A 27,787-nucleotide genomic window follows, 5' to 3' on the forward strand; every position below is an offset into this window, starting at 1 on the left:
GGGAGGTGTCCAGGCTTTGCTTTGAAGAGCCGTCTCAGACCCAGCTCCTCCCTCTGAACTCCCAACTAGAGAACATCCCTGCCTTTGCTGTTCTTAATTTTGGACTTCTCTGAAAGATTCTATTTGAAAAGTGAGTTCCTTGCCTAAGAAAAGTTTGAAAGTCCATGGACTAGAGGACTTCCAAAATCTTTCCAGGCCTAGCACACAGTGATTATTACTTCTAATATTCCATGCATGTCCACTGTTAATATGCTATCAAAAAATAAAACACAATTTCTTGTCAGGTGAAAATACCTTTTGCTCTGCAGAAGTTCATTCGATTGGCATGAAGGTCGCAGAGGGTCCATGATGATTCAGGTTCAAAACCCAAGACTTTTCTTTTTTTCTTTTCTTCCTTCCTTCCTTTCTTCCTTTTTTTAAAATAGAGATGGGGTCTTGCTTATGTTTCCCAGGCTGGTCTTAAACTCCTGGGCTCAAGTGATCTTCCCCCTCGGCTTCCCAAAGTGCTAATATAATAGATTTGCTGGCTGAGTTTTATTTCTTCTGAATTTTCCTCTCCACAGTAGTGCCATACGGCAAAGCCTCAATTGCATCTTCAAAAGCCTGGCACAGCTGGGCACGGTGGCTCAAGCCTGTAATCCCAGCACTTTGGGAGGCCGAGGCGGGTGGATCACGAGGTCAAGAGATCAAGACCATCCTGGTCAACATGGTGAAACCCCGTCTCTACTAAAAATACAAAACATTAGCTGGGCATGGTGGCGCGTGCCTGTAGTCCCAGCTACTCAGGAGGTTGAGGCAGGAAAATTGCCTGAACCCAGGAGGTGGAGGTTGCGGTGAGCCGAGATTGTGCCATTGCACTCCAGCCTGGGTAACGAGTGAAACTCTGTCTCAAAAAAAAAAAAAAAAAAAAAAGCCTGGCACAGTGGTGGCGTGCCTGTAGTCCCAGCTGCTTGGGAGGCTGAAGCAGGAGGATTGTTTGAGTGTAGGAGTTTGAGGTCAGCTTGGGTAACACAGCAAGACCCCATCTCTCAAATTTAAAAAGCCTGCCTTTTATCTTCTGAAGAACTTTGAAGAGTCACACACTGTACGTTGTGATGTCTGTATTTCTTTACATTTTCTTCCAGCTGTCATCACTATCTAGAATATTTATGTAGAAATATACTGGAATCGTTTGAGAGCATCTTTTCCTGAATACTGTTTGTTCCGTCTTTTTCCACTTTTTTCGGTTCATGATAGAATCTGATTATTGTGGAAATAATTTTGATCTCAGTGAGCAATAGGAACTAGTTTCACATATCTTTTGCCAAGAAGTAGCCCCAAGTGAAGGGAGCCAACCTCAGAAGGAAAAAGACAGTAGAAGGCTGCATGAGCATTTGTTCAGCATTTGCTAGGTGTGACCTTACTAATTACTTAACCCCTTTGAGTCTTAGTTTTGTCTTCTGTAAAATGGTGATCATAATACCTCCCATAGTGCCCTGTTGTGAGTATTAAAATACGAAAAGGAGGCCGGGCACGGTGGCTCAAGCCTGTAATCCCAGCACTTTGGGAGGCCGAGGCGGGTGGATCACGAGGTCAAGAGATCGAGACCATCCTGGTCAACATGGTGAAACCCCATCTCTACTAAAAATACAAAACATTAGCTGGGCGTGGTGGTGCATGCCTGTAATCCCAGCTACTCAGGAGGCTGAGGCAGGAGAATTGCCTGAACCCAGGAGGCGGAGGTTGCGGTGAGCCGAGATCGTGCCATTGCACTCCAGCCTGGGTAACAAGAGTGAAACTCCGTCTCAAAAAAAAAAAAAAAACGAAAGGATGTAAGTGCTTAGTCTGGTGTTTGGCCTGCCATAGGCATTTAAGTTAGAATCTCTCACTTCTTTTTCTCTTTTATCTGTGCTGTTTAATATGCCTTTCTTTCTTTGGGATTTTCCTTCCTTCGTCTTTCTCACAAGTATTTGTTGCATACCTACTATAAGCCAGGGATTAAAACAGTACGTGTTGTCAAAAAGCATACATTCTGGTGTCTTCTCTTGACTAAGATGCAGTTATTGATAGGCTTGACTCTGTGTGCCCCCCAGTCTTGAATTGTAATCCCTTTAATCCCCATGCATCAAGGGAGGAACCTGGTGGGAGGTGATTGGATCCTGGGGGCAGTTTTCCCCATGCTGTTCTCATGATAATGAGTGAGTCCTCATGAGATCTGATGGTTTTATAAGGGGCTCTTCCCCCTTGGCTCTTCACTCTTTTCTCTCCAGCCACCACGTCAGGGAGGTCCTTGCTTCTCCTTCGCCTTCCACCATGATTGTAAGTTTCCTGAGGCCTCCCAAGCTATGTGGAACTTCAAGTCAATTAAACCTCTTTCCTTTATAAATTACCCAGTCTTGAGTATTGCTTTGTAGCAGTGTGAGAATGGATTAATACAATTAGGAATTGTCTGAATCAAATTTGAGGTCATAAAAGCCTAATGCTTTGGAAGCATTCATACTCATTAGACACTGTGGATGGATGGAATGCATCATGCCTTGTTGCCTTTTAGGCTGTACTTGTTACGTGGCTTTTGCTTAAGCTGCAGCTTGATATCACAGAAGGATTTCTGTCTTGAATATTTTAGAGTGTATTAAAGCCATGCCTTGTGAAATAAAAATTTCATAGATTCTGTTCAGCTCCTGTGGGCTTTGGACTGACTGTTCAAAATGTCTGGCTGACATTGGCTGTGAATTACGATGTCAGCTGATGAGATGGATAGATCTCCTGCTTTAGAATCATATTGAGTTAATTTTATTGATCTTTTCTCCTTTTGCCTGTGCAGAGTTAGACTGGCTGAGCAACCCAAGCTTTTGTGTTGGATCCATAACGTCCCTGAACCAACAAACTGAAGCAGCCACAGCCCATATTTCTGAAGGGTCACCGCTGTCGAGGTAGTTTTTGTTTGACAGATGTGTTTTCGTTTTTGTCAGCTTACTGTCTATAGCTTAGCTGAAATGATGCTCCTTAGAAAACTCTAATAAAAGAGCTATGTCAAACTCTTACTTAAAGTAATTAGGTGATCTTTGACTGTTTTTCCTTACCTCTTGTACTATTTCTTTGCTTTGCTTTGCTTTGCAGTGGCAAGTACGTGACACAGTTAGTGCCTGTAATTAGGCCAAGAGGAAAATGGCATCATTGTGATTCTCAAGTAACTTTACTAACCTCATTAGTAACCTTTAGAATATCATAATTCGGATATTTCTTTAGTTGCATTTTCAACCCTTTTGTAAAAATAGAGGGAGCTTGTATAATATAACATTAAAGGGCCGGGCGCGGTGACTCAAGCCTGTAATCCTAGCACTTTGGGAGGCCGAGGCGGGTGGATCACGAGGTCAAGAGATCGAGACCATCCTGGTCAACATGGTGAAACCCCGTCTCTACTGAAAATACAAAAAATTAGCTGGGCATGGTGGCACGTGCCTGTAGTCCCAGCTACTCAGGAGGCTGAGGCAGGAGAATTGCTTGAACCCAGGAGGCGGAGGTTGCGGTGAGCCGAGATCGTGCCATTGCACTCCAGCCTGGGTAACAAGAGCAAAACTCCGTCTCCCAAAAAAAATATAAGATTAAAAATGGCCTGAAAACGTCAGGGAAAGCAAGATGGCACATCTCTCTCCTCAGCTGTGAAAGAATTTTGTTTTAGATCATTGAACTGAGAAATAAGCTCTCTCACAAATATGGACTAGGTGGTTTCACTAATAAGGTGAATAGGCTGTGAAACCCCATGCTCTAAATGTGTAAGAAGGCTTTGGAGATTGAGAATAGTTGATGCATGAGAGGGAGTTGGTAGATATTAGATATTTCAGTAATGAGGAAGAAGAGCTCGTCGTCATCTCTAAAAACAAGGAACACAATTAAATGTGCTTTTTTTTTTTCCCATTAACCACATGTTGGCTTAATATGTGGCTCTGAAAGTAAACATTTTACAATGATTGTTTTAATCAGTTTATTTTTAAAAAATAAAGATGAGGCCATGCTGTGTTGCCCAGGCTTGTGTCAATCTCCCAAGCACCTTCAGCAGTCCTCCTGCCTTGACCTCCCAAAGTAGTAGGATTGTAGGTATGAGTCACCGCACCCAGCCAACCTTTCATAATGTCTTCAAAATAATATGTTTGATAAGTAGTAGGTTACTTTCATTTAAAGATGTATAAATATGAAAGTATAGGTTTAGAAACTATTAAAATTAGAATTTCTGCACGTGTTTTTATTTGAGGTCCAGTTCCTAAGTCTTGCAGGTGAGGTGTAATGCAGGAAGTTACTGGCTAATATATGGGCAAACAGTAAATCTGTGTGAACATTTATAGAGTTCCCTCTTAAGTATTTGTTGACTTATTTACGGGTTATTATTTTTCCTACGTCTTTTTAGAAAGTAATTCTAAAGTTGGTTTTCCCAAACAGGAGTCCTCCGAAATCAGAGCCTTCAGATGAAAGTGACACTAACAAAAAGTTCAAACAAACAAGCAGAAAAAAGAAGAAAGAGAAAAAGAAAAGAAGGAAGCATCAGCATCATAAGAAAACAAAGAGGAAACATGGACAGTCGAGTAGCAGCAGGTCTGAGACAGACACTGATTCTGAAAAGGACAAACCTTCCAGAGCCATCGGAGGCAGTAAAAAGGAATCTGAGAAACCGAAGTAGGTTGCTGTTCTCGAGTCCCTATGATATTTTAATTCTTGAGTTTTTCTCCCTTAATTGTTGCCGCAAATTAGATATTTGAATAACTGTTTAGTCAGTCAGAAGAGAGCCCTACCATTATATCAGCTTAAAAAAGAAAAGGAACAAATTAGGGACATGATTTTATTTGAGAAATGTTATTTGGACACAGTAATGATTGTGTGAGTCTGGTTCAGACAAAAAGTCTTTGGGATTTTCAAAAGATGACAGATGTGCCGCAGTGGGCCTATGAGTCAGTGTGCCACATAGATAAGGGTTCCCTTTCTGAGGGCCGTGGGTCTCCACACTCAGGGTAAGAGGAACAAAATCTTTCTCTGCCTTGATGTGTCTTTCATCCAGTCACTTCTATCAACTCCTGTGTGTGTACATGATCACACACACTTTAAGATTAACATAGCACTTAAATAATTGTCATGTTTTTCCTTTTCCTTTTCATATTTATTCAGGACCACTATGTTGAAGGTGGTATAAAACAGTTCATGACCACAGTATGTCCATTCCTTGGGGGCTTTATTTCTCCCGTATTTTATTCTGCTTTCTTTCTGTTTGTTTTTTTTAGACGGAGTTTCACTCCTGTTGGCCAGGCTGGAGTGCAGTGGCATGATCTTGGCTCACTGCAACCTCTACCTCCCGGGTTCAAGCAGTTCTCCTGCCTCAGCCTCCCAAGTAGCTGGGATTACAGGCATCTGCCACCAAACTGGCTAAATTTTTGTATTTTTAGTAGAGATGGGGTTTTACCCTGTTGGCCAGGCTGGTCTTGAACTCCTGACCTCAGTTGATCCACCCATCTCGGCCTCCCAAAGTGCTGGGATTACGAGCATGAGATACTGCTCCTGGCCTACTCTGCGTTCTACCTTGAGCGTATTTTTCAATGCATTCTGCAGAACAGCCACGGTATAGGTGCTTAATACAGCTTTTTCTCTGTTCCTAGTTGAACGTCTTCCTAAGTAGAGGGGTATTTACCTGTAGGTGAAGAGGTGGTATATGGTGAAACTACCTGAATTGTTGCTTATTTTACTTTTTCTTTTTTTTGCTCATATGGTCTAGAAGAGAGAAAACTTAGGTACTTGTCTAGAACATCTTTAAAAAAGAAATAGTGCTGTTGATATTTTTGCAACTCTTCAGGAATTTTTTTTCCCCCCTTTTTTTTTTTTTTTTTTAGACGGAGTCTCATGGTGTCACCCAGGCTGGAGTGCAGTGGTGCCATCTCACCTTACCGCAACCTCTGCCTCTCAGGTTCAAGCGATTCTGATGCCTCAGCCTGAGACTATAAGGCATACATCATAGCTGGGACTACAGTGCATGCACTACCACGCCCGGCTAATTTTTGTATTTTTAGTAGAGGTGGGGTTTCGCCATGTTGGCCAAGTCTGGTCTCAAACTCCTGGCCTCAAGCAATCCACCTGCCTTGGTTTCCCAAAGTCCTGGGATTCCAGGCATGAGTCACTGCGCCCGGCCTTCAGGAGTTAGTTACTTCCATTGTGTGCTTAGAAGTCCCATTGATGTCAGTGAGAACTCTACATCAGAGCAAGTCTGGAACCTGGTGGTTAATGCTTCCATCTGAGAGCCAGTCACTGCAGGCTTAGGGGATCCCTCTGTCATCAGATTGTGCTGGAGAGCACTGCAGGCCAGTGTGGCTCAGAGGAGCCACATTGATGTAGCCGTCTGTGTATCTCAGATGCTCTACCTGTAACCCAAGCTTGCTCTTTAAAGGAAAAAATAAAGCAGTCGAGCCAAAAGATTCTGAATTTGACTGAATTTTTGAGTGCAGGAATCAGGCCTGTCTTGCTTACCACTGTATTCCCCCATTACTTGGTGCACAGGGCCTGACACAGAGTAATCACTTAATGCGTTTTTGTTCAACGAATGAATGAATATGTTTTTGGTATCCTTACTTTTTATTGTGTCTTTAAAGCAAGCTACTTTAATTGTTATGTCTTCCCAAAATTCACCTTTTAGCTACTTGTCCTTTTTTATAGCTGAGGAAAATGAGTTTTAAAGGATTTCCCGAAACCGCACAGGAACTATCTTTAGAACTTGAAGGATAGTTAATTTCAGCCTCTGCTGAATCATGTCAGGGGATCTTTACAGCTCAGAGTTTTATGATCCAGATAAAACTGGATAGTTTTATGATTCAGATGGCATTTTTAAGTTTGTTGATATTTTATAGAATATCCTTATTAAGATTGTCTTGTCCTTCCTTTTTACTTTCTTGTTGTTAACTTATGTATTCTCTTCCTGAGAATGTGACTTGGAAGAATTATTTCCACATAGGCAAGGACTACAGTATTAGTGAGTTGTGAGACTCTTTCCATGATGTCAGGAAAGTGGGTTCATGAGGGTAGCAGACCACATGAGACTCTGTTTCAGGGTGATGACGAATGGTTTCCCCAGAAGCCACAGCTGCTAACTTACCTTGGATTTCTGGGATGAGCTTTCCCTCACCCTCAGGTGAAGGCAGCTCCTTCCTCGCACAGAGCCCAGACTACCACATCCTGCTTCCTTAGCTCAGTAGGAGAGGAAAATGCCTGATTACTCCTTAGGAGTGGTCTGCAGCTGGCCTATGCTTTTTTCTCCCAGTTGGCTTTCCATTTCTTTCTCGAATGGATCAATCAGTTTGTAGTAAGCTCTCCATCTTTTCATTGGCCCTTATGGTTTTTGTAGACAGAAAGCCCTCTGCAGTTGTTCTGAAGGGGGATGTGTTAAAATCTCCATACATTAACCTGAGGCTCATCATTCAACAACTATGTATTGAGTAGCTATTTAGTGTTTCTGAAATGTCATTCCCTTGTATTCCCTGCCAAGAATAATTAAGAAGCCTCCAGAATCTTTATTTTTACCTGGGCAGAGCTGAAAAGCAGAGATGGAACAACAGTTAATGGCTGTTTTGACTACTTTGGCAGCTTCTTGTGTCAGCAGCATTATCAACTGATTTTCTCTAGAAGATGTTAGATGCGGAAAAAACCTTCCCTCCCTCTCAACGCCAGGAGTGGTTACTTTTGTATCTGAGCTGAAAGACTGCCAGCTCACACATTGGTTCAGAGAGATAGCTTAGGATCTTGTCTTCTGGGGAGCCTTGTGATTCTGCCCTTTACATACGAGGTCCAGATGTATAAGCAAAACGGTGAATAGAGTCCAGACTGTAAAAATGAGGCTGAGACCAAGCCTAAGTAATAGTGAAGGATGAACAGTTCAGAACCATGGCTTTTTAAAGAAATTTTGAGTTGGAATAAAGTAGTCACTTTCAAGTAAGTTAGGTGAAGTTAGGGCAGTGCACATTAATGTCGGTGGTTGTCATCTTTGGAGGTGTGGTAGTTGCCTCTGCCTAGCCCTCCAAGGTGCCTCAGAGCAGGAGTACTTTTTAGGAAAAGACCTTGTTTATAAATATATAGGAAATTCAAGTTACAGTAATCTAAATGAAATATTTAAAAGAACTCCTGTATACCTGTATTATTCGGGTTAGTTTTTGAGACAGGAAGACTTCTTTTGTTGGTAGAATGTCATTTTGCTTTATTATTATTTACTTAGTTTTTTGAGACAGAGTCTTGCCCTGTCGCCTAGGCTGGAGTGCAGTGGCGCGATCTTGGCTCACTGCAACCTCTGTCTTCTGGGTTCAAGTGATTCCCCTGCCTCAGTTTCCCACATAGCTGGGATTACAGGTGCGTGCCACTGTGCCTGGCTAATTTTTGTATTTTTAGTAGAGATGGGGTTTCACCATGTTGGTCAGGCTGGTCTTGAACGCCTGGCCTCGTGATCCGCCTGCCTCGGCCTCCCAAAGTGCTGGGAGTATAGGCGTGAGCCATCACACCCAGCCTTCCCTTATTTTTTAAAACTCTTTGCCCAGAGCGAGAGTCCTCTTCAATCTCTATGGCACGTGTACATTTTATGTATTTCGATGTGTTTGATGCCATGTGGAATTTGAAGTGTTTAATATTGCTGAAAATGCCAACTGTGTCAGTGGAAGATTTTTAAAGTCCCTTCTTCCTTTGTCCCACAGTGAAGGAAATAATGCTGCAGCTGAATCTGGACATCGCTTTGTTTGGCTTGAGGACATTCAGGCTGTGGCAGGAGAAACCTTCAGAACAGATAAGAAACCAGATCCTGCAAACTGGGAGTACAAGTCTCTCTACCGAGGGGATATAGCAAGGTAGCCACCTTGTTTACCCTGATTTTCGCTGTTGGAAAGTAACTTTTTTCTCCTCAGAGCTCTCTTAGCACTGTCTGTCTGCCTGTTTCTCTCTCTCATCAATTCTGTTGGTTTTTATTACATTGTTCAGGCACATGTCTCATCTCATATTCTAAAATGAAAGCTTAACACTTGAAGTTAAGTCAGATTAAGCTTACTTCTCCATGGTGCTTGGCATAGTGCCTGGCACCGAAGGTGTGCAGTAAATATTTGTCAATAAGTGAATCTAAAAATACGTTCTAATAATTAATTGTGACAGACAATCTAGTAGCCATTCAGTCTAATCTATATGCCATATTTAAAAGTTGCAAAGCTTTTTATTTATCTACCCCCGACATCTGTCATTTAAAAAATGGCATTTAGTGGTAAGGACATTTTCAAAATGTTTCTAGCATACACCGTCAGTTAATCATAAAAATAGGTGATATTTACTTTAGTAATGAGTTTGAACTTATCCCCTCTAATCTGGCAATCAAAAATATTTGAGTACTTACTAAACCCTTTAGGCCAAGCTTGTCCAACCCATGGCCCTTGGGCTGCATGTGGTCTAGGATGGCTTTGAATGAGGCCCAACCCAAATTTGTAAACTTTCTTAAAACATTATGACATTTTTTTTGTGATCTATCTATCTTTCTCTCTCTTTCTTTCTTTCTTTCTTTCTTTCTTTCTTTCTTTCTATCTTTCTTTCTTTTTCTTTCTTTTTCTCTTTCTTTCTTTCTTTCTTCCTTCCTTTCTTTCTTTCTTTCTCTCTTCCTTCTTTTCTTTTCCCCTTCCTTCCTTCCTTCTGTCCTTCCTTCCTTTCTTCCTTCCTTCCTTCCTTCCTTCCTTTCTCTTTTTTTTTCTTTTCTTTTTCTTTTTTTCTCATCAGCTATCAATAGCGTTAGTATATTTTATGTGTGGCCCGAGACAATTCTTCATCCAGTGGGGCCCAGGGAAACCAAAATATTGGATACTGTATTAGTTCATTTTCATACTGTTATGAAGAAATACCTGAGACTGGATAATTTATTAAAAAAAAGAGGTTTAATGGATTCACAGTTCCACGTGGCTGGGAAGGCCTTAAATTATGGCGGAAGGTGAAAAGGGAGTGAAGTCACATCTTATATGGTGGCTGGTAAGAGAGCATGTTCAGGGTAACTGCCCTTTATAAAACCATCAGATCTCGTGACACTTATTCACTATCATGAGAATGGCACAGGGAAGACCCGCCCCCATGATTCAGTTACCTAACGCTGGGCTCCTCCCATGACGTGGGGATTATGGGAGCTACAATTCAAGATGAGATTTGGGTGCAGATACAGCCAAATCATATCTGATACCCCTGCTTTAGATATTTAGTACTTTGTAAGAAACTGTTGGGAACATAAAAAACAGTAACACACAATCTGTTGCCAAACAGTTTACAGATAATGAGAGTTGAAGATAGAGAATCATCAATTGTGGAATAAAAGGCCAAGAGGAGATCTTGGAAATCATTATTCTTTATAGGCCGATGACTCTGTGAAATTAATTTCAGTTTCCATTACTTTGCTGTATCTCTGAATTTTAATCCTGTTGTCACTGATCCTGACATTATACCTCTCCTTGTGAGCAATTCCAACTAAAATTTCCTTCCTGATAAGTTAATAACAGTCGTTTTATTCAGTACATATGTAATCTACCTACTGTCAATGGAAACTTCATGGTTGACTGTAAATGACCATTATATTTTCAATGTATTCATATATTTTTGAGTAATCTTAATGCTTCCTGAGGTATTATTTGGTTTTCCATGCCACTGCAGGGTACTGCCCCAGATGTGGTAGATCCCAATAAAAGATGGGGCAGTCAACAGAGACTGGACATGAGGTAGTGGCCGTGATGCTGTGTACATTGTTTCACTTAAGTTACCCTGTCTGGTCATCACAGCTGCTGTGAAGAGGAGGAGAGCTCTTTCATTTTACGAATGAGGAAGAGGAATCGCAGAGAGGTTAAGTAACTGCACGAGGTCATGCAGCCCGGCAGCAGCATGGTTGGGATTTGAAGCCATGTGTCTCTGCCCACATTTCAAATGTTCTTTCACCGCCCATGCAGAAAGATGAGACAGGGTGTGTGGTAGGACGTTTTCTAGCTTTGGAAACAGAGGACTCTGGTTCTCATCCTGACTTTGCCATTTACTAGCAATATAGTCCCAGGCAAGTCACCTGACCTGTCTGAGCCTCCATTTCTTCATTTGTAAATTGGAAATTGTAACTTCTGCCGTGACTTGCACTTAAATATCAAAATATTTGACACGGAATTGGAAATTGGTGTGCAAATATAAAGGGTTAGTATTTATTAAAAGATGAAAAGAGGAGGATGTACTAAGAAAGAGTGGCTCCTGAGCTTTTGCTAATGAATTGCACAGACCTTAGGAAGAGAGTCATTGGAGACAGCCTGATGAATCTAAACTGCAAGGGTACTACTGCTAGAGGGCTTAGCCCATTGTGATTTCCTAGCAATTCGGTAAAGTTTACACAAGATACATCTTGCCTGGATTAGTAGCTGTATAACTTCTAGTGTCCAGGTCTGGGAAGTTATTGATCTCATGGCACTCTGAGCTGGTAAGAGGACAGTGGGAATACTGTCACTGAGCAATGGGCTCAATGCCCCAAGTGCGTGGAAGTCAATACGATGGCACCAGCTTTCAAGAAAAGAAGCAAATTTATGGCAAGGTCGACAGGAGGTAGCACTTGAGTCTGTCACCCCCAGATGAGGTCTGTGTTTTATAGGAAGAGAGCAACTGTGAGGGAGCTAGGAAAATGTATCGAGGCGTGGTTTGATTGGTTATGCAGACAGGCAGTGTAGGGTTCTTGGCACTTAAGTTCATATTGCAGCAGCTCCCCTCACTTCTTAATTTGGTCCATGCTCCTTGGTTCAGGTATCTTGGTTCCCTATGCAGTTGACATTTTTGTTCCCTGGCTTTGGGGTCACCAGTTGCGCACACTTGATTCATCTGCACACTTGATTCATGTGCTTGTGACTTGCAAGCTGTGAGTCCAGTGCAACTGAAAAAAAACTCATCATTCTCTTGTTGACAAAGCGGAACTAGTTGGTTCTGCAGTTCACAATTTTGTGTCAGGTACTGAATTTTCACACTTTAGGAGGAATGCTGACACACCGAGAGCACTGAAATGAAGGTGAACAGTTAGGATTTGACTAGCACCGTCATGTGAGGACTAGATGGGCATTTGGCCTAGGCAGGGATATGATCATTGTCTTTTTTTGTTTTTTTCCCCCTCCCACCCCCGATCATTGTCTTTTAAGCTTTGTTGGACTGTCCCTTGGAGTCTGGATTGACGCTATTTTGTGTGACTTGTGAAGTCAGAACCAGTACTAATGAGTGGCAGTTCCAGGAAGTCAGAGTTGGCTCAGTGTAGCGTAGCACATCTTCTGCTCGTGTGAGCATCCCGCAGTGACAAGTGTTATGGTAAGCAGGGGTTAGGTTCTAAAGTTAGTGGATAACTTGAAAATTGGAGTCCAAACTATATTTGGAAAATTCCTTAAGACTAATATACTGTTGGATAGTGGAGTTTAGCTCAGTTTTTCTCCATTTTTGGAATAGATAGTTATTTCTTTGGCTATACACCAGATAAAATACTTGGCCTATGTTTAGGAGCCAACTTTGATAAAATAGTAATAATTTAAACTTATCTAACCCTCATTACATGGCAGACACTCTTCTAAGGACTTTACATATATAAACATTTTTGGCCAAGTGCAGTGACCCATACCTGTAGTCCCAGCACTTTGGGAGGCCAACACAGGAGGATGGATTCAGGCCAGGAGTTCAAGACAAGACTGAGCAACATAGTGAGTCTGTATCCCTACAAAAAATTAAAAACTTAGCTGAGTATGGTGGCGTGTGCCTATAGTCCCAACCATTCAGGAGGCTAAGGTGGGAGGACTGCTTGAAGGAGTTTGAGGCTGCAGTGAGCTATGATTGCATCATAGCACTCCAGCCTGGGCAACAGAGGGAGACTGTAAAAAAATTTTTTTTAGTCATCTGCAGTGGCTTATGCTTGTAATCTCCCAGCACTTTGGGAGGCTGAGGTGGGTGAATTGCTTGAGGTCAGGAGTTCGAGACCAGCCTGGCCAATATGGTGAAACCCCATCTCTACTAAAAGTATAAAAATTAGCCAGGTGTGGTGGCGCACACCTGTAATCCCAGCTACTCAAGGGTGTGAGGCATGAGAGAATCGCTTGAACCTGGGAGGTGGAGGTTGCAGTGAGTCAAGATTGAGATCGTGCCACTGCACTCCAGCCTGGGCAACAGAGCGAGACTCTGTCTCAAAAAAAAATTAATAGCAACTGCATGATATAGGCGTGTTATTTGCATTTTACAGATGAGGAAACTGAGGCACAGACAGATTATTTTTTATTTTATTTTATATTTTTAAAATAACTTGATCACAGTCACCCAACTAGTAAATAGTGGGGCTGGGATTTGGACTGAGCAGTTTGGCACTGTGAGGGCATTGAGAATGGAAGCCAAGCAAGGAAAGGCAAGTCAGTGTTGCCAGTCCCACTCCTCCTGGGGTGCAGACCCACTGAGTAGATTCCGGGCAGAATGGTATGCTCCAGTAAAATGCACTTGGTCTTCCTCTGCCCTTCCCTGCTCCCTGTGTTTTTAGTTTTGTTTATGGCCAAGTGCCAGTAGCTGCATTCATTTAAATTAAACATATATACAGCATTCATGGAACCTTGAAACAAAGTGGGCATTCCTACTTCTGGAATTATTCAAGTGAAAGTTAGCTGATTTTGTTTTTGTTTTTTGAGACAGAGCCTTGCTCTGTTGCCCAGGCTGGAGTGCAGTGGTGCAGTCTTGGCTCATAGCAACCTCTGCCTCTTAGGATTGCAGCGATTCCCATGCCTCAGCCTCCCAAGTAGCTGGGACTACAGGCATGTACCACCACACCCAGCTAATTTTTGTATTTTTAGTAGAGACAGGGTTTCACCATGTTGGCTGGTCTCAAATTCTTGGCCTTAACTGATCTACACACCTCAGCCTCCCAAGGTGCTGGGATCACAGATGTGAGCCACCATGCCCAGCCATTAGTTGATTATTTGATAAGGATTTTATAGGAAAAGTGCCTTCATTTGGGAGAATATTGTGTTAAATTATAGCCTAGGTCCTAATTATTAAGATCTTATGCTAAGTAAATTGGATACAACCTAAATGTCTAACAGTAGGGAAGTGGTTAAATAAATTATGGCACATCCATCCAATGGAACAGTTTGAAGTCAATAAAAATTATATTTTCTAAGATTAATGGTATGTGGAAATGCTTATAAGTAGGAAGGATGGCCCGAAACTATGTGACATCAACTGTTTTTAAAAAGGATGTCTGGGTGCGGTGGCTCACGCCTGTAATCCCAGCACTTTGGGAGGCTGAGGTGGGCGGATCACCTGTGGTCATGGAGAAACCCCGTCTCTACTAAAAATACAAAATTAGCTGGCTGTGGTGGCGCATGTATGTAATCCCAGCTACACGGGAGGCTGAGGCAAGAGAATCGCTTGAACCTGGGAGGCGGAGGTTGCAGTGAGCCTGGATCGCACCATTACTCTCCAGCCTGGGCAACAAGAGCAAAACTCTGCCTCAAACAAAACAAAACAAAAACAAAAGGATATATGTGCCCACAGTAAATACATACTGAAACACATGTGGCTCTGAAAGTAGATAGTAATATAGGCCGGTAACATGTTTTTTCCTTCTCTTATCATTTTCATCTAATTTATAAAAATGCAGCTGTTAGTTTAAAGTCAGGAAACAGTAAATATTTTTCAGGAGGTTTCATGAATATCTTAAATACTGTATATTTTTTGTGAGATTAATGAGGAATCAATACTATTAACAGAGAATTAAGGAGAATAAAACTAGCTTTTTAACTTTAAGTTTGTTCCTTAGGGAATGACAGCCGTGTTTAGAACTACGTTAGTGCTGTTTTATCTCATCACACCTTTGTTAAGGTTGTTTTTGACTCATAAATGGAATGGCAAGAGATTATCATGAGAAAATCCAGAAAGAATTGGGAGAGAGACTAAAGGGTTTGAGAGAGAATGTTTATGTCTGTGTGAGAAAATAGTCCCCTACAGTGGAATGTGCTGTGTGTGGTTAGTGAGTGGGGCAAAGGCACTCAGAGAGGGGACCTGTTGGCTGTGCAGAAGCCATAGAGGTGGTGGGAGAGAGCCCGGCCCTGAACCAGGGTGAAGTGGAGCAGAGCGTCCTGGGAGCTGACAGAAGATGAAGGCAGTTCTCCCCTGCCTTTTGCTCCCCACAGCATTTCCAGCTTTATTAGGAAAAAATTTTAATACACAGTAAAAATTGAAAGAATTTTACAGTGAATGCTCATATTCCTGCCCCCACGTCTACCATTAACCTTGTACTGTATTTGCTTACCGTATCTGTCCATCCATTAACCCATCTTTTTTTTTTTTTGAGACGGAGTTTTGCTCTTGTTACCCAGGCTGGAGTGAGTGCAATGGCGTGATCTCGGCTCACCGCAACCTCCGCCTCCTGGGTTCAGGCAATTCTCCTGCCTCAGCCTCCTGAGTAGCTGGGATTACAGGCACGCGCCACCATGCCCAGCTAATTTCTTTTTGTAGTTTTTTGTTAGTAGAGACGGGGTTTCACCGTGTTGACCAGGATGGCCTCGATCTCTTGACCTCGTGATCCGCCAGCCTCGGCCTCCCAAAGTGCTGGGATTACAGGCTTGAGCCACCGCGCCCGGCCCCCATCTTATTTTTTTGATGCATATCAAAGTACACTGAGATCAATAAACAATCCCCCAACAACTTCAGCGTGTATATTATTAACTAGAGGTCAGTATTTATTTAGTTTTATTCTTTTGATTGAAAATTTACATGCAGCGTAATGCACAAGGCTTCATTCTCTTGAGTTTTGACAAACATACATGCCTGTATAACTCAAACCTCTATTAAAATGTGAAATATAACTATAACCCCCAAAAGTTTCCTCGTGCTCTTTCTGGTCTCTGCACCCCATCCTCCCAGAGGCAATAATTTTTCTGATTTTTTTCTACCATCAGTTTTTACCTGTTCTAAAATGCACGTAAGTGGAATTACACAGTGTGTACTCTTTTGTATCTGGCTTCTTTCACTCAGCGTAACGTTTTTGAGATCCATCCATCCGTAAGGCACTTACCAATAGCTTGTTTTTACTGCTGGTAGTGTTCCATTGTATGGCTGTACCTCCATTTACTTTTCTGTCTTTTATTGGTGGACACGTGGACTCTTTCAGTGTTTGGCTGCTGGGAATAAAGCTGCCGAGAACATTTGTGCCCACGTCTCTGTGTAGACATGCGCTTTCCTTTTTCTTGGGTAAATATGTGGGAATAGAATTGCTGGGTCATAGGTCAGGTCTGTGTTTAGTTTTTTAAGAAATGGCCAGATCTTTTCCTGAAGTGATTATACCAGTTTACATTCCTGCTGGCAGCAGGTGAGAGTCCTGATTACTCCCCAGGTTACTCACCAACATTTGGTGTTGTCAGCCTTTTAAATATTAATTAAAAACTGTTCTAGTTGATGTGTGTGGTACCTCATCGTGGTTTTAATTTGCCTGTCGTTGTTGACTAATGATGTTGAGTATTTTTTTTTTTTATGTCCTTATTGGCTATTCATGTCTTCTTTTGTGGAATTTCAGTTCAGATCTTTTGCCCATTTTTTAAATTGAGTTGTTTGCTAACATACATACAGAAAAATGTACAATTTTCCTTAGCTTTTGCCTGTGCAAATATTTAGTAGTCATGTGTTTGTTAACTCTGGGGACGCCTACACGTTCCATAAAAGCATTTTAGAACCCAGCCTCTTTTCCTCTAGAGTAGAAAATAACCAAATGTAATTTCATTTGACATACTTTGTTTCAGGATTAAAAAAAGAATCTTAGGCCTCTATGTTATCTTCTTAAGTAGGGACACAGGAACATATTGAGGAAACAGGACTAGTCTAGGAGACAGATGATCCAGGTTCCCAGGCCTGTGTCCTTATTTAAGAACAGTTAAGAGAGGGGAAGATGATTTTTGCCTTGCCTGTCACATGTGGCTGTGATGATCAAATGCCATAATGTGTATGACAGTTCTCTACAAGGCTGCAGGAAAATAGAAATTACTAAGATCTAGCAGACAGGCATGATCTTAAATTCATGAGATGTTAATGAAGAGTTGAAGTGTTACAGGAAGAAGTCAAGCCAGGCAGAAAGAAAGTTAATTGCTGGTCCTTGTGTTTCTCCAAATAGAAGCACTTTGAATGTAAGGTGAATTTGGCTAGATGCAATTAACTTGCATAACAAGAGTTTAGGTCTAATGAGCCTTCAGTCATTCAGAGGTAGTGCACATATTCCCTCAGTAACTTTTTTTCTTTTCCTAATCTAAGATACAAGAGGAAAGGAGACTCCTGCCTTGGCATTAATCCTGCGAAACAACGCATATCTTGGGAAGGGACTTCCACAGAGAAGAAGCATTCACGCAAGCAGGTTGAACGCTATTTTACTAAGAAGAGTGTGGGGTTAATGAACATCGATGGAGTTGCCATTAGCAGTAAAACTGAACCTCCATCATCCGACCCCGCCTCCTTTATACCAGTGAAGGACTTGGAAGATGCAGCTCCTGTTACAACCTGGTTGAATCCTCTGGGGATTTATGATCAGTCAACCACACAGTGGCTGCAAGGACAGGGTCCTCCAGAGCAGGAATCAAAGCAGCCAGACACACAGCCAGACAGCGAGAGTGCGGCTCTCAAGGCCAGGGTGGAGGAGTTTAACAGGAGGGTGCGGGAGAATCCGCAGGATACGCAGCTGTGGATGGCATTTGTTGCTTTTCAGGTATGTGTTGCCATCCCAATTCTCTTACCTTAGAGGGACATTCGTGATTGTGGGCAAACTGATGGACTCTGCAGCAGTTTTTGAGCTTATGAGGAAGTTTGACACTGGGCATACAGAGATGATAGAAGAGAGCCTTTGCCCTGAGCTTGCTCAAAGTCCAACGAGGAAGATGGACTTGTGAAGAATAGGTGCACCCTGGGGCAGTAAATGCTGTAATGTGTAACTTGGGAGTGGAGTGAGAGGTGACTTGCAGTGAGGGAGGAGAAAGAGCTACCAAGAAGGCACAGGGGAGACTGGAACACAATCGTGAAAGAAGAGATGTTCACCAGATAGGGAGAGGCATTCCTGAAGTACACAGAAAGGGCCGAGCGCACAGAATTGTGAAAGAGAAAGGGCTGCCCAGTGTATTACCCAGTTAGAGCAATGCGCTCCCTTTGGAAAACTTACGGGTTTGTCTGAGTCCCTCGTTTTGAACCAGTCATACAATTACCATATTTTGTCCCACTTTTGGCTGTTTTATTGGTAATGTCTGCTCTTAAGACTTTCAAGACATTGTTCGCTAGTCATTGATACAGAAATCAAAGTTTCAAATGACAGAAAGTGGACAGTTAAGTGATAAACACAAGACCAGATATACCAGGTGACACAAGCACCTTAGGATCCAAGTTTTCTTTAAAAGAAATTGTGGCAAACCAGTGGTTTAAGAAAATCTGAATGACATTTCCCTAGGGGGTGGTAAGAAAGTCACTAAGCATTGTTGAAACTCTCAGGATCCCCCAGGTCCATTTGCATTTGTAAATTGGTGTTTTTGTTGTCGAGGACGAGGTCATGAAAAGTCCTGGCTTGTATGCCATCGACGAAGGAGAGCAAGAAAAGCGAAAGAGGTCCCTGAAGCTCGTTCTGGAGAAGAAGCTGGCCATTCTGGAGCGGGCCATTGAGAGCAACCTGAGCAGTGTGGATCTGAAACTGGCCAAGCTGAAGCTCTGCGCAGAGTTCTGGGAGCCCTCCACTCTGGTCAAAGAGTGGCAGAAACTGATATTTTTACATCCCAATAATACAGCCCTTTGGCAGAAATACCTTTTGTTTTGCCAGAGCCAGTTTAGTACCTTTTCGATATCAAAAATTCACAGTCTTTATGGAAAATGCTTGAGTACCTTGTCTGCTGTTAAGGACGGCAGCATCTTATCTCACCCTGCGTTGCCTGGCACAGAAGAGGCCATGTTTGGTAAGGAGATAACCAGATCCAGTTACTTGGGAGGAGTTAGACTTTCTTTTGGCTTTACTTGAAAATGAAAATCTGTTTTTGGTTCATTCTAGAAAAAGTCTAAATTGTTTGATAGAACTGATTTTTTTAAAAAAGTATTGTGACTCTTCTTGATAACAGATTTGCCCCCAGCTCCCAGGACAGGTGGGGGCAATAGAGCCAGTAGAGGTAAGAAACTATCACTGGACAAGGTTCTGCTTATTAACCAAGTAAACATAGGCCAGTCTCTTAACTGCTTTGGCAGTTGATGGCCTTATCTGTTGAGATGCTTGTACCTGTCTCACCCAATTATAGAGTCCCAGGCAGTAATGTCCGTGAGACGTCCTGACTGAGAACCACTGCGTAAATAGAAGTCGTGGGTATTACTATACTGTTTTGGTGTGTTTGTATAACATTTTTGGTGTGTCCTGAAGGAGCCTGGAGTATAAATTTTGGCAGTAATGAGATGTTGGAGGCTGCATGTTATGCAGAGCCAGAGTAATCACTCTTGACCTTGAATCCTGAAGGCTTTGCCCTTCATTGGCTCTGCTGTGTCCTTGGGCGAGTCCTCTTTGAGCTCTGTTTTCCCTGTGAGCAACAATACTATACACCTGCTTTACAGGACTGTGGTGTGCAGTAAAGGAGATAATCTGTGACGAGCCTAGCTCAGTGTCCGGCACAGAGCGGGCATTGATTTGATCGCGACCCCTGCTATTGCACGTTAACTTCTGTTGGAATCTAAAGATAGAAATGCATTGCTCCCAAAAGATAAGGATGTATCACACTGACACAGAGTCTTGAATTTGTTACTGCTTGTGATCTACTCAAATAGCTGAGTGTTATTTAGTAGCTGGAATTGTACCACAAGTAAGATGAACTGCAGTGTTCAGAAGTGGAATCTTGATTTGTTTACATCTCTGAACATGGGATGGAAGTTGCTGGTGACTCATGCCATCTAGTGATCAATTGAATATAGCTCTTTGCTTTCTGATAAAAATTTGCTACGCCATCCTTTTTCTTGTAATAATGAACTTTGATTATTTGATAGCATTCAGACCAACCTCTTGACTTATTTTTATGTACTATATACAGTTTTTATTGTTAATATTTGTGTTCTGTGAGGGTTTCATACGAGAATTAGAACAAACATACTTGGATTATAATACTGTTTGAGTCACTTTAAATCAGGGCACGTATCACAGCTTTGGAAATTAACAGTGATTGCAGGTAAAAGTGTGTTAATTGCCTGTTTTTGAGAAGTTACGTTCTTTCCCTTTAATGGTATCAACCAGGCTTCTTCCCCTTTGCCCTCCTGTTCGTAGCACTCTTTCTTCAGCAGTGCCACTTACTGCGGCAGGCCGGCCACTCTGAGAAGGCCATCTCATTGTTCCAGGCCATGGTGGACTTCACCTTCTTCAAACCTGACAGCCTGAAAGATATGCCCACCAAAGGACAGGTACCCAGCTCTGCTCGCCTCATCTCTCTTCTTTCTGTCTCCCTCTCTGGAGGGAGAGGGGGAAGGTGTGGGTAATGAGAGGTGGTGGTAGTGTTTTAAAATACCATATCCTCCTTTATATCAGTCTGCTGAGGAGGACTTCTCAGAAATGTCCAGTTATCCAAGCAAAGTTTTGTAATAAAACTAGCGAGATGTGGATAGGTAAAAGAAGCTTCCCCCTCCTTCACAACATAAAGGCTTTCTGAGGACCCACCCTCGAAGCTTGCCTCCCTCCCTCCCTGCCTCCTTCCCTACCTTCTTCCCTCCCTCCCTGCCTCCTTTCCTACCTTCTTCCCTCCCCCCCCTTCCTCCTTTCCCCTCTTCCTCCCTCCCTCCTTTCCCCTCTTCCTCCTTCCCTCCCTCCCTCTTTTCCTTCCTTCTTTCCTTCCCTCCCTCCCTCCTTCCTTCCTTCCTTCCTTCCTTCCTTCCTTCCTTCCTTCCTTCCCTCCCCTCTTCCTTCCTTCCCCTCTTCCCCTCTTCTCTTTCTGCCTTTGTTTCAGTGCTGGTTAGCTCCCCCAGTCAGGGAAACAGTTGTCATGCCATTTTAAACCTTGTATAAAGGTTTACTGTCTCTTCCACCCTTATACATTCTAGTTTGGGTCTTGCATCACTTCCCCTATGAACCTAATAAGTACCCACAATCTTTGCTAGAGTTCAAATGAAATGACACATAGGCACCTTGTCAGCAATGATCCTGCTGGGGAAGGATTCATCTTTTAGATGACAAGCAAGCATTGCCAGTATTTGAGATGCATGAAGTGAAGAAATAAACAATTTTTATAGAGCTGTATAAATAAGAAAACGTATCTTTTACCTTTTTCCACTAAAAACAACTCCGTTTTCTACTCTGTAAAGATGTCTAGTGGAAGATAAATAGAATATCTGAATTTATGGTGAACATTTCAAAAGTGTGTCTTGAGAGGCCAGGGTCTCCATGGTGTGGGAGTTCCATGAATTGCCAGTAGAGACCGTTTTTATCATGCTACCTCAAGAAAAAGTTGGATCAAAGAATTATACTACTTAAATTGCTGTGATTGATCATAATAAGCCATATAATAAAGTAATTTTAAGGCATGCTTTGAGATTTTAAGACTAGGCTGTACTACAGAAGTGCTTCTCAGCTGATTCTAAGGAGCCTTGTGGGTCAGGATCAGAATTTCTCTCACCCCCTCCCCTGCCCCTTTCATAAGTCCCCCTGTGATAAGAACAGAGCGATGGGTGGAGGGCTCTGCCTACGAATGTGACCCATCAAGGACCACCTCTCTCAACCCTGATCCCTGTGCTGCAGCACATGTAATTCCAAAGCATTTACATGACAACCTTGGAATAAAGTTTCTTATTTAATAACATTGCATATTGCTTTTATAACTGAGAGACATTGTTACCATAAACATAGTAGCGTGATTTAACACAGGCAGGTCTGATACTACTGGTCTGTGTTTCTGCGGAATAAACAAATTGATTATACTCATTTATCACACTATTTAAAAAAAAAAACCTTTCTTTTTCTTGAGTAAACTTTCTTTTCTCTTACAAGAGCCAGACCTCTAAAGAGGGTGCGTAGTCTTCCTGGTTCCCCTTCCTGAGGATGACTGACGTGTCAGGATGCTTGCCCTGCCCTGACGTGACTCTCCTGGAGGCCATGCTCTTCCAGGCGTGTGTGGCACTGCCCAGGACTCAGGCTGGATAATCCTGTGGCTCCTGGCCCTTGCTGTGCCCACTGGAAGCCTGCTTGTCCTCTTCAAAAGGTTTCTTACAAAAGCTTTCATTGAGTAGGTTATTGGCTCACCTTTACAGTCCTGTTTCCAGTTGATAACATGATCACGTTTCTATTCATTGCTGTGTTCACGTTCTGTTCCATAGGGAAAGATTTATTGCCAATGAGCTGCTTACCACACACTGCAGATCTAATGCACGAATGAATGAAGGAGGTGCTAATGGGGCCAGGCTTTAAAATGCAGACCTTTAGGCTGAGTACAGTGGCTCACGCCTGTAATCGCAGCACTTTGGAAGGCCGAGGCAGGGGAATCCCTTGAACCCAGGAGGCGGAAGTTGTGGTGAGCTAAGATCACACCATTGCACACTCTAGCCTGGACAACAAGAGCAAAACTCATCTCAAAAAAAAAAAAAAATGCAGGCAGGTGCGGTGGCTCACGCCTATAATCCCAGCACTTTGGAAGGCCGAGGCGGGTGGATCACGAGGTCAAGAGATCGAGACCATCCTGGCCAACATGGTGAAACCCCTTCTCTACTAAAAATACAAAAATTAGCTGGGTGTGGTGGTGTGCGCCTATAGTGCCAGTTACTTGGGAAGCTGAGGCAGAGGAATTGCCTGAACCCGGGAGGCGGAGGTTGCCGTGAGCCGAAGGTTGCCGTGAGCCGAGATTGCGCCACTGCTCTCCAGCCCGACACCTGGCGACAGAGTGAGACTCTCTCAAAAAAAAAAAAAAAAAAAAAAAAGACATTTTTGTTCCCTGGTTGCCTACCTTGTTCGGATCTGTGTCAACAGGTATTTATGGAGTCCCTGCTAGGCATTGAGTATTGTGCCAGGTGTTAGAAATATATAGTTACTTAAGGTATGATGGTGCTCAAGAGCTCATGGTTTGTCTTATTGGAACCTTCCTTAAAATATCTTGAAAGCAGCATGACTTTAGGGACCAGCTTGGGGGTCAGTGGTACTAGGTGAACTGGCAGTGCCACTCTCCCTGGTTAGACTGGCCTGGTAAGATAAGAACTAGGAAACCACTCCCTTCCTACACAGCTGGAGACCCTTCTTGCCGAACCTTTGACTGGTCTTTCTGTAACCTAATCTCAGGAGGGACTTCCCATCACTTCTGCCATATTTTTTGTGTTAGAATCACCAGGTCCAGCTCACATGCCAGTGTGAAAACCACGAGGCAGGGGTCAGGTTGTGGGGGCTATCTTGGAAGCTGCCTGCCATGGTAGATCATTGTTTTTTTCTATCTTGGGGTATGTAGCATGTATCTACTTCAAAGACTGTTGGCAAACGGATTTCAAGGATCATGTGCTTCGTTTTGCCCACTGACTCAGCAGTTTTGTACAAGTGAAGTCTGACATCCATTCTAAAACCTGAACAGGTGGAATTCTTTGAGCCCTTTTGGGACAGTGGAGAGCCCCGGGCTGGGGAGAAGGGAGCCCGAGGCTGGAAGGCGTGGATGCACCAGCAGGAGCGAGGTGGCTGGGTGGTCATCAACCCAGGTAAGTCACCTCCCAGTGAAGACGCGTACTTCGTTTTCTTCTGGAATTTGTTTTTACATCCTCATGATTATTTGTTCATCTGTTTAAGCTATTTATCAGTAGCTTCAGAACATTGCACACACATCAAAATGTCAAAAATGTTACGTAGATGTCATGGGAGAGTGGACTGTTTCTTCCCTCAGAAATTTTAAAGCAGTCCACTTACAGCACATCATGCTTTGAGGGTTTGAAAGTTCTGTAATTTTTCCTTTTATAGGTTGCAACTGAAGAAAGACCCTTGTTAATAACCACCACCCCGACTCCCATTCTTTTTTTTTTTTTTTAAGAGATGGAGTCTCATTCTTTTGCCCCGGCTGGAGTGCAGTGGCGCTGTCTCAGCTAACTGCAACATCTGCCTCGGGGGTTCAAGCAGTTCTCATGTGTTAGACTCTTGAGTAGCTGGGATTACAGGCTCCTGCTACCACACCCAGCTAATTTTTGTATTTTTAGTAGAGATGGAGTTTCACCATGTTGGCCAGGCTGGTCTCTGGTCTCAAACACCTGACTTCCAGTGATCTGCCTGCCTCGGCCTCCCAAAATGCTGGGATACAGGTGTGAGCCACCATACCCCACCCCATTCTTTTTTAGTGTGTATTTCAGACGGTCTTTTTGTTCTCCTGGCAATGTACAGACCAACAGATACTTTGAAAAAACTTACCTTTTTAGGAATATTATAAAGTATTACCTAGCAATTATATAACTGTCATTCTAGATGACCCAAAGTACTTTCCAGATTTATACTCTAACACAGAGCTGTCGAATTTATAAATACAATGCAAGCCTCTTGTGTAATTTCAAATTTTCTAATGGCCACTTTAAAAAAGTAAAAAGGAACAGATGATGTTAATTTTGGTAGTGTATTTTATTTAATCTAATATATCAAAACATTTTAGCATATAATCAATATTTTAAAATTAACCAGATTCAGATGCCAATTGCATGCTTTAAAAAGAAAAAAAATTATTAACTAGGTATTTCGCATCCTTTTTTAGTACTCTTTGAAATCTAGTATGTATTTTACACTTTTGGCACATCTCAGTTTAGACTAGCTACTTTTGTTTTTTTTGTTTGTTTGTTTGAGACAGAGTCTGGGTCTGTCATTCAGGCTGGAGTGCAGTGGCTTGATCTTGGCTCACTGCAACTTCTGCCTCCCGGATTCAGGGGATTCTCATGCCTCAGCCTCCCAACTAGCTGGGATTACAGGTATGCACCACCATGCCCACCTAATTTTATATTTTTTAGTAGAGACAGGGTTTCACCATGTTGGTCCAGGCTGGTCTCGAACTCCTGACCTCAAGTAATTCACCCACCTCAGCCTCCCAAAGTGCTGGGGTTACAGATGGCACCCAGCCCAGAGTAGCTACTTTTCAAGTGCTTGATAGCCATGTATTACTTGCAATGTACTGGACAGCACAACTCTTAGACATTTAGGAACTGCTTCACAAAGGCAGTTCCAGCATAGAGGGAGATCTGCCAAGCAGATGATTTCGTTGAAAGTTCTATAGGGAAAGAGCGATGGACAAGGACTCAGGAGAGTGGCTCCTTGCCTAGGCTCAGTGAGCCTATTCTCACAGGTATGACCTTCTTTGTTTATTCATTTGCACCATGAAAACTTTGGATTAGGAATTGTCTCCATGGCGGTTCAGAGCTCCAGGCTAGCATTTCTGTTACCACTAGGAAGTGAGAGGGGCCCTTCAGGTGTTTTGTGGTAGCTGTCCTCTGGGGAGTGCCATCAGACAGTGATCGTGCCTCACTTGGAGCTGTCAGAGCCTCAGCTGTTTAGATTTCCCTGGAGTATTCCTTTCTGAAAAGAATAAGAACTGCTCATCAGGCTAACCGGTGGTTTTATATATGAAGAAAAACAGCCTGCATGAAACGGAAGTAGGTGTTGCACTCAGCCACTGAGTCTGCAAGACCGCATGAGCAGAGCCAAAAACGGAAGTCTGATTAGTAACTCTTCTGAGTGACTGACTTAGCAAAGGGCTGTGTTTTTAGGTTTAGTTTTTTCGGTTTTGTTTGGTTTTTGTTAGAGAGCGAGCCCATTACAAGCATAGTATCTGTTACACAGTTGGCTGTGTTCCATTTCTGTGAAGATAAAGTTTTCATAATAGTATCCACAGAATAATTTTACTTCTGATAAGTTTCCAGATGTCTAATGGTCACTTAAAAAATACATACATATATATTTTAAAAATTTTATATATATATATATATATATATATATATATTCTTTCCTGTAGTCCCAGCTACTTGGAAGGCGGGTTCGTGTGTTTCTCTTGAACCCAGGGGTGGGGTACAGTGGCATGATCTTGGCTCACTGCAACCTCTGCCTCCTGGGTTCAAGTGATTCTTCTGCATCAGCCTTCCAAGTAGCTGGGACTACAGGCGCGTGGCATCACGCCCAGCTAAGTTTTTGTGTTTTTATTAGATACAGGTTCTCGCTGTGTTAACCAGGATGGTCTCGATCTCCTAACTTCATGATCCACCTGCCTCGGCCTCCCAAAGTGCTGGGATTATAGGTGTGAGCCACCGAGCCTGGCTGCAAATTAAGCCGCAAATTAATATTAAAACCTTGACTCCTAGCATCAAGTTAGAGACTTGTGTTGGTACTTACATTCTCTGCAAACTTCTCACACATTTCCATTATGGGTAAACTTTTGCTGTTGATGAATTTCTTTCTAATGAATTTAATGGAAGTCCTCCAAAACACTAGGAGGGTCAAAAGAAAGGCTGAAAATTTTATTGATTCCAGCAAACCTAGTTAATCACAGTTTTTGTTTTTATTTTTAATTTCTCTTATTTATCCTGACAAGGTTAGCGTTTAGAGGATAGTTGATTTCATCACATATTTGAGCATTTCTCATAGCATGTTTCTTCTCTCTTGTCCTCACTTTCTGTTAGTGTGTAATTGTTATACGTGAATGTCTGTCCAAAGCCATGTAATCTTTTGAGTCCTTAATGTATTAGATTCAGGTGTCTAAGTCTGATGTATGGCTCACAAAGGTAATTTTTCTTTTAAGAGTTTTTCAGGCCGGACACGGTGGCTCATGCCTGTAATCCCAGCACGTTGGGAGGCTGAGGTGGGCGGATCATGAGGTTAGAAAATCAAGACCATCCTGGCTAATATGGTGAAACCCCATCTCTACTAAAAATACAAAAATTAGCTGGGCATGGTGGTGGGCGCCTGTAGTCTCAGCTACTCTGGAGGCTGAGGCAGGAGAATTGCTTGAACCTGGGAAGCAGAGGTTGCAGTGAGGCCAGCCTGGGTGACAGAGTGAAGCTCCGTCTCAAAAAAAAATAATAATTATTATATATATATATATATATGTATAAAGAGTTTTTCAGAGTAATTAAAGGATTACTTTAAACATAGATCTTTAGAAGAAGGTGATAAATAGTTAAATTTTAGTTTCTTTTTTGAGAAACTCAGAAGAGCATTTAGACAGAATATTGGTAGAATAATAGGATGCTGATATGTACATTATGTGTTTATTTGGGTTTTAAAAATATTTTATTTTGAAATAATATGGAGTCACAAGAAGTAGAAAAAATGTACTCGGAGGTTTTATGCATGCTTCGTCCAGTTCCTTCCAGGGGTAATGCTACAGCACAGTGTCAGAACCGGGGAACTGGCATGGGTACAATCTGCAGAGTTTATTCACATTTCACCATTTGACATGCACTCATTTGTGTGTGTGTGTCTCTGTAGCACTAGGCAGTTCCTATCATGTGTGTAGCTTTGTATAATCACTACCACATCAAGATACAGAACTGTTTGATCACCGCAAGGCTCCCTCACGCTGTCCCTTCTTAGCCACGTCTGCCCCTTCCCCCTCCCTAACTCCTGGGAAACGTTATTCTCTCTCTCTTATCCTGTTATCTCATGAAAGTTATATAAATGGAATCATATGGTATATAACTTACTAACACAATTTTTTTTTGTAAAACATGTATAACATAAAATTGATCGTTTTTAGGTATACAGTTCACTGACAGTAAGTGCATTCACACTGTCATGCAGCCATCACCTCCATCCACCTCCGGGACTTTTTCATCC

General features: G+C 42.5%; 1 protein-coding gene across 3 annotated transcripts in view; it reads left to right on the top strand.

Moving 5' to 3' along the window:
* Positions 1–27,787, top strand: part of NRDE2 (NRDE-2, necessary for RNA interference, domain containing) — a 55,704-nt gene that overhangs the window by 14,027 nt on the left and 13,890 nt on the right. For 2 of the 3 annotated variants that reach the window (XR_004271746.1, XM_032287657.1), the window contains exons 2-8: positions 2,804–2,912; positions 4,417–4,650; positions 8,688–8,837; positions 17,287–17,734; positions 18,554–18,959; positions 20,300–20,433; positions 23,571–23,691. Coding sequence is in view for 2 of the 3 variants with exons in the window: in XM_032287657.1 (XP_032143548.1) it covers positions 2,804–2,912; positions 4,417–4,650; positions 8,688–8,837; positions 17,287–17,734; positions 18,554–18,959; positions 20,300–20,433; positions 23,571–23,691 (1,602 nt within the window). In the remaining variant the exon portion in view is untranslated. The remainder of the gene's footprint in view (positions 1–2,803; positions 2,913–4,416; positions 4,651–8,687; positions 8,838–17,286; positions 17,735–18,553; positions 18,960–20,299; positions 20,434–23,570; positions 23,692–27,787) is intronic. The other variant, XM_032287658.1, reaches the window with a different exon arrangement.

Source organism: Sapajus apella, unplaced genomic scaffold, assembly GCF_009761245.1.
Source record: "Sapajus apella isolate SASKATOON/1434 unplaced genomic scaffold, GSC_monkey_1.0 scaffold20, whole genome shotgun sequence".
NCBI classification, from domain to species: Eukaryota; Metazoa; Chordata; class Mammalia; order Primates; family Cebidae; genus Sapajus; species Sapajus apella.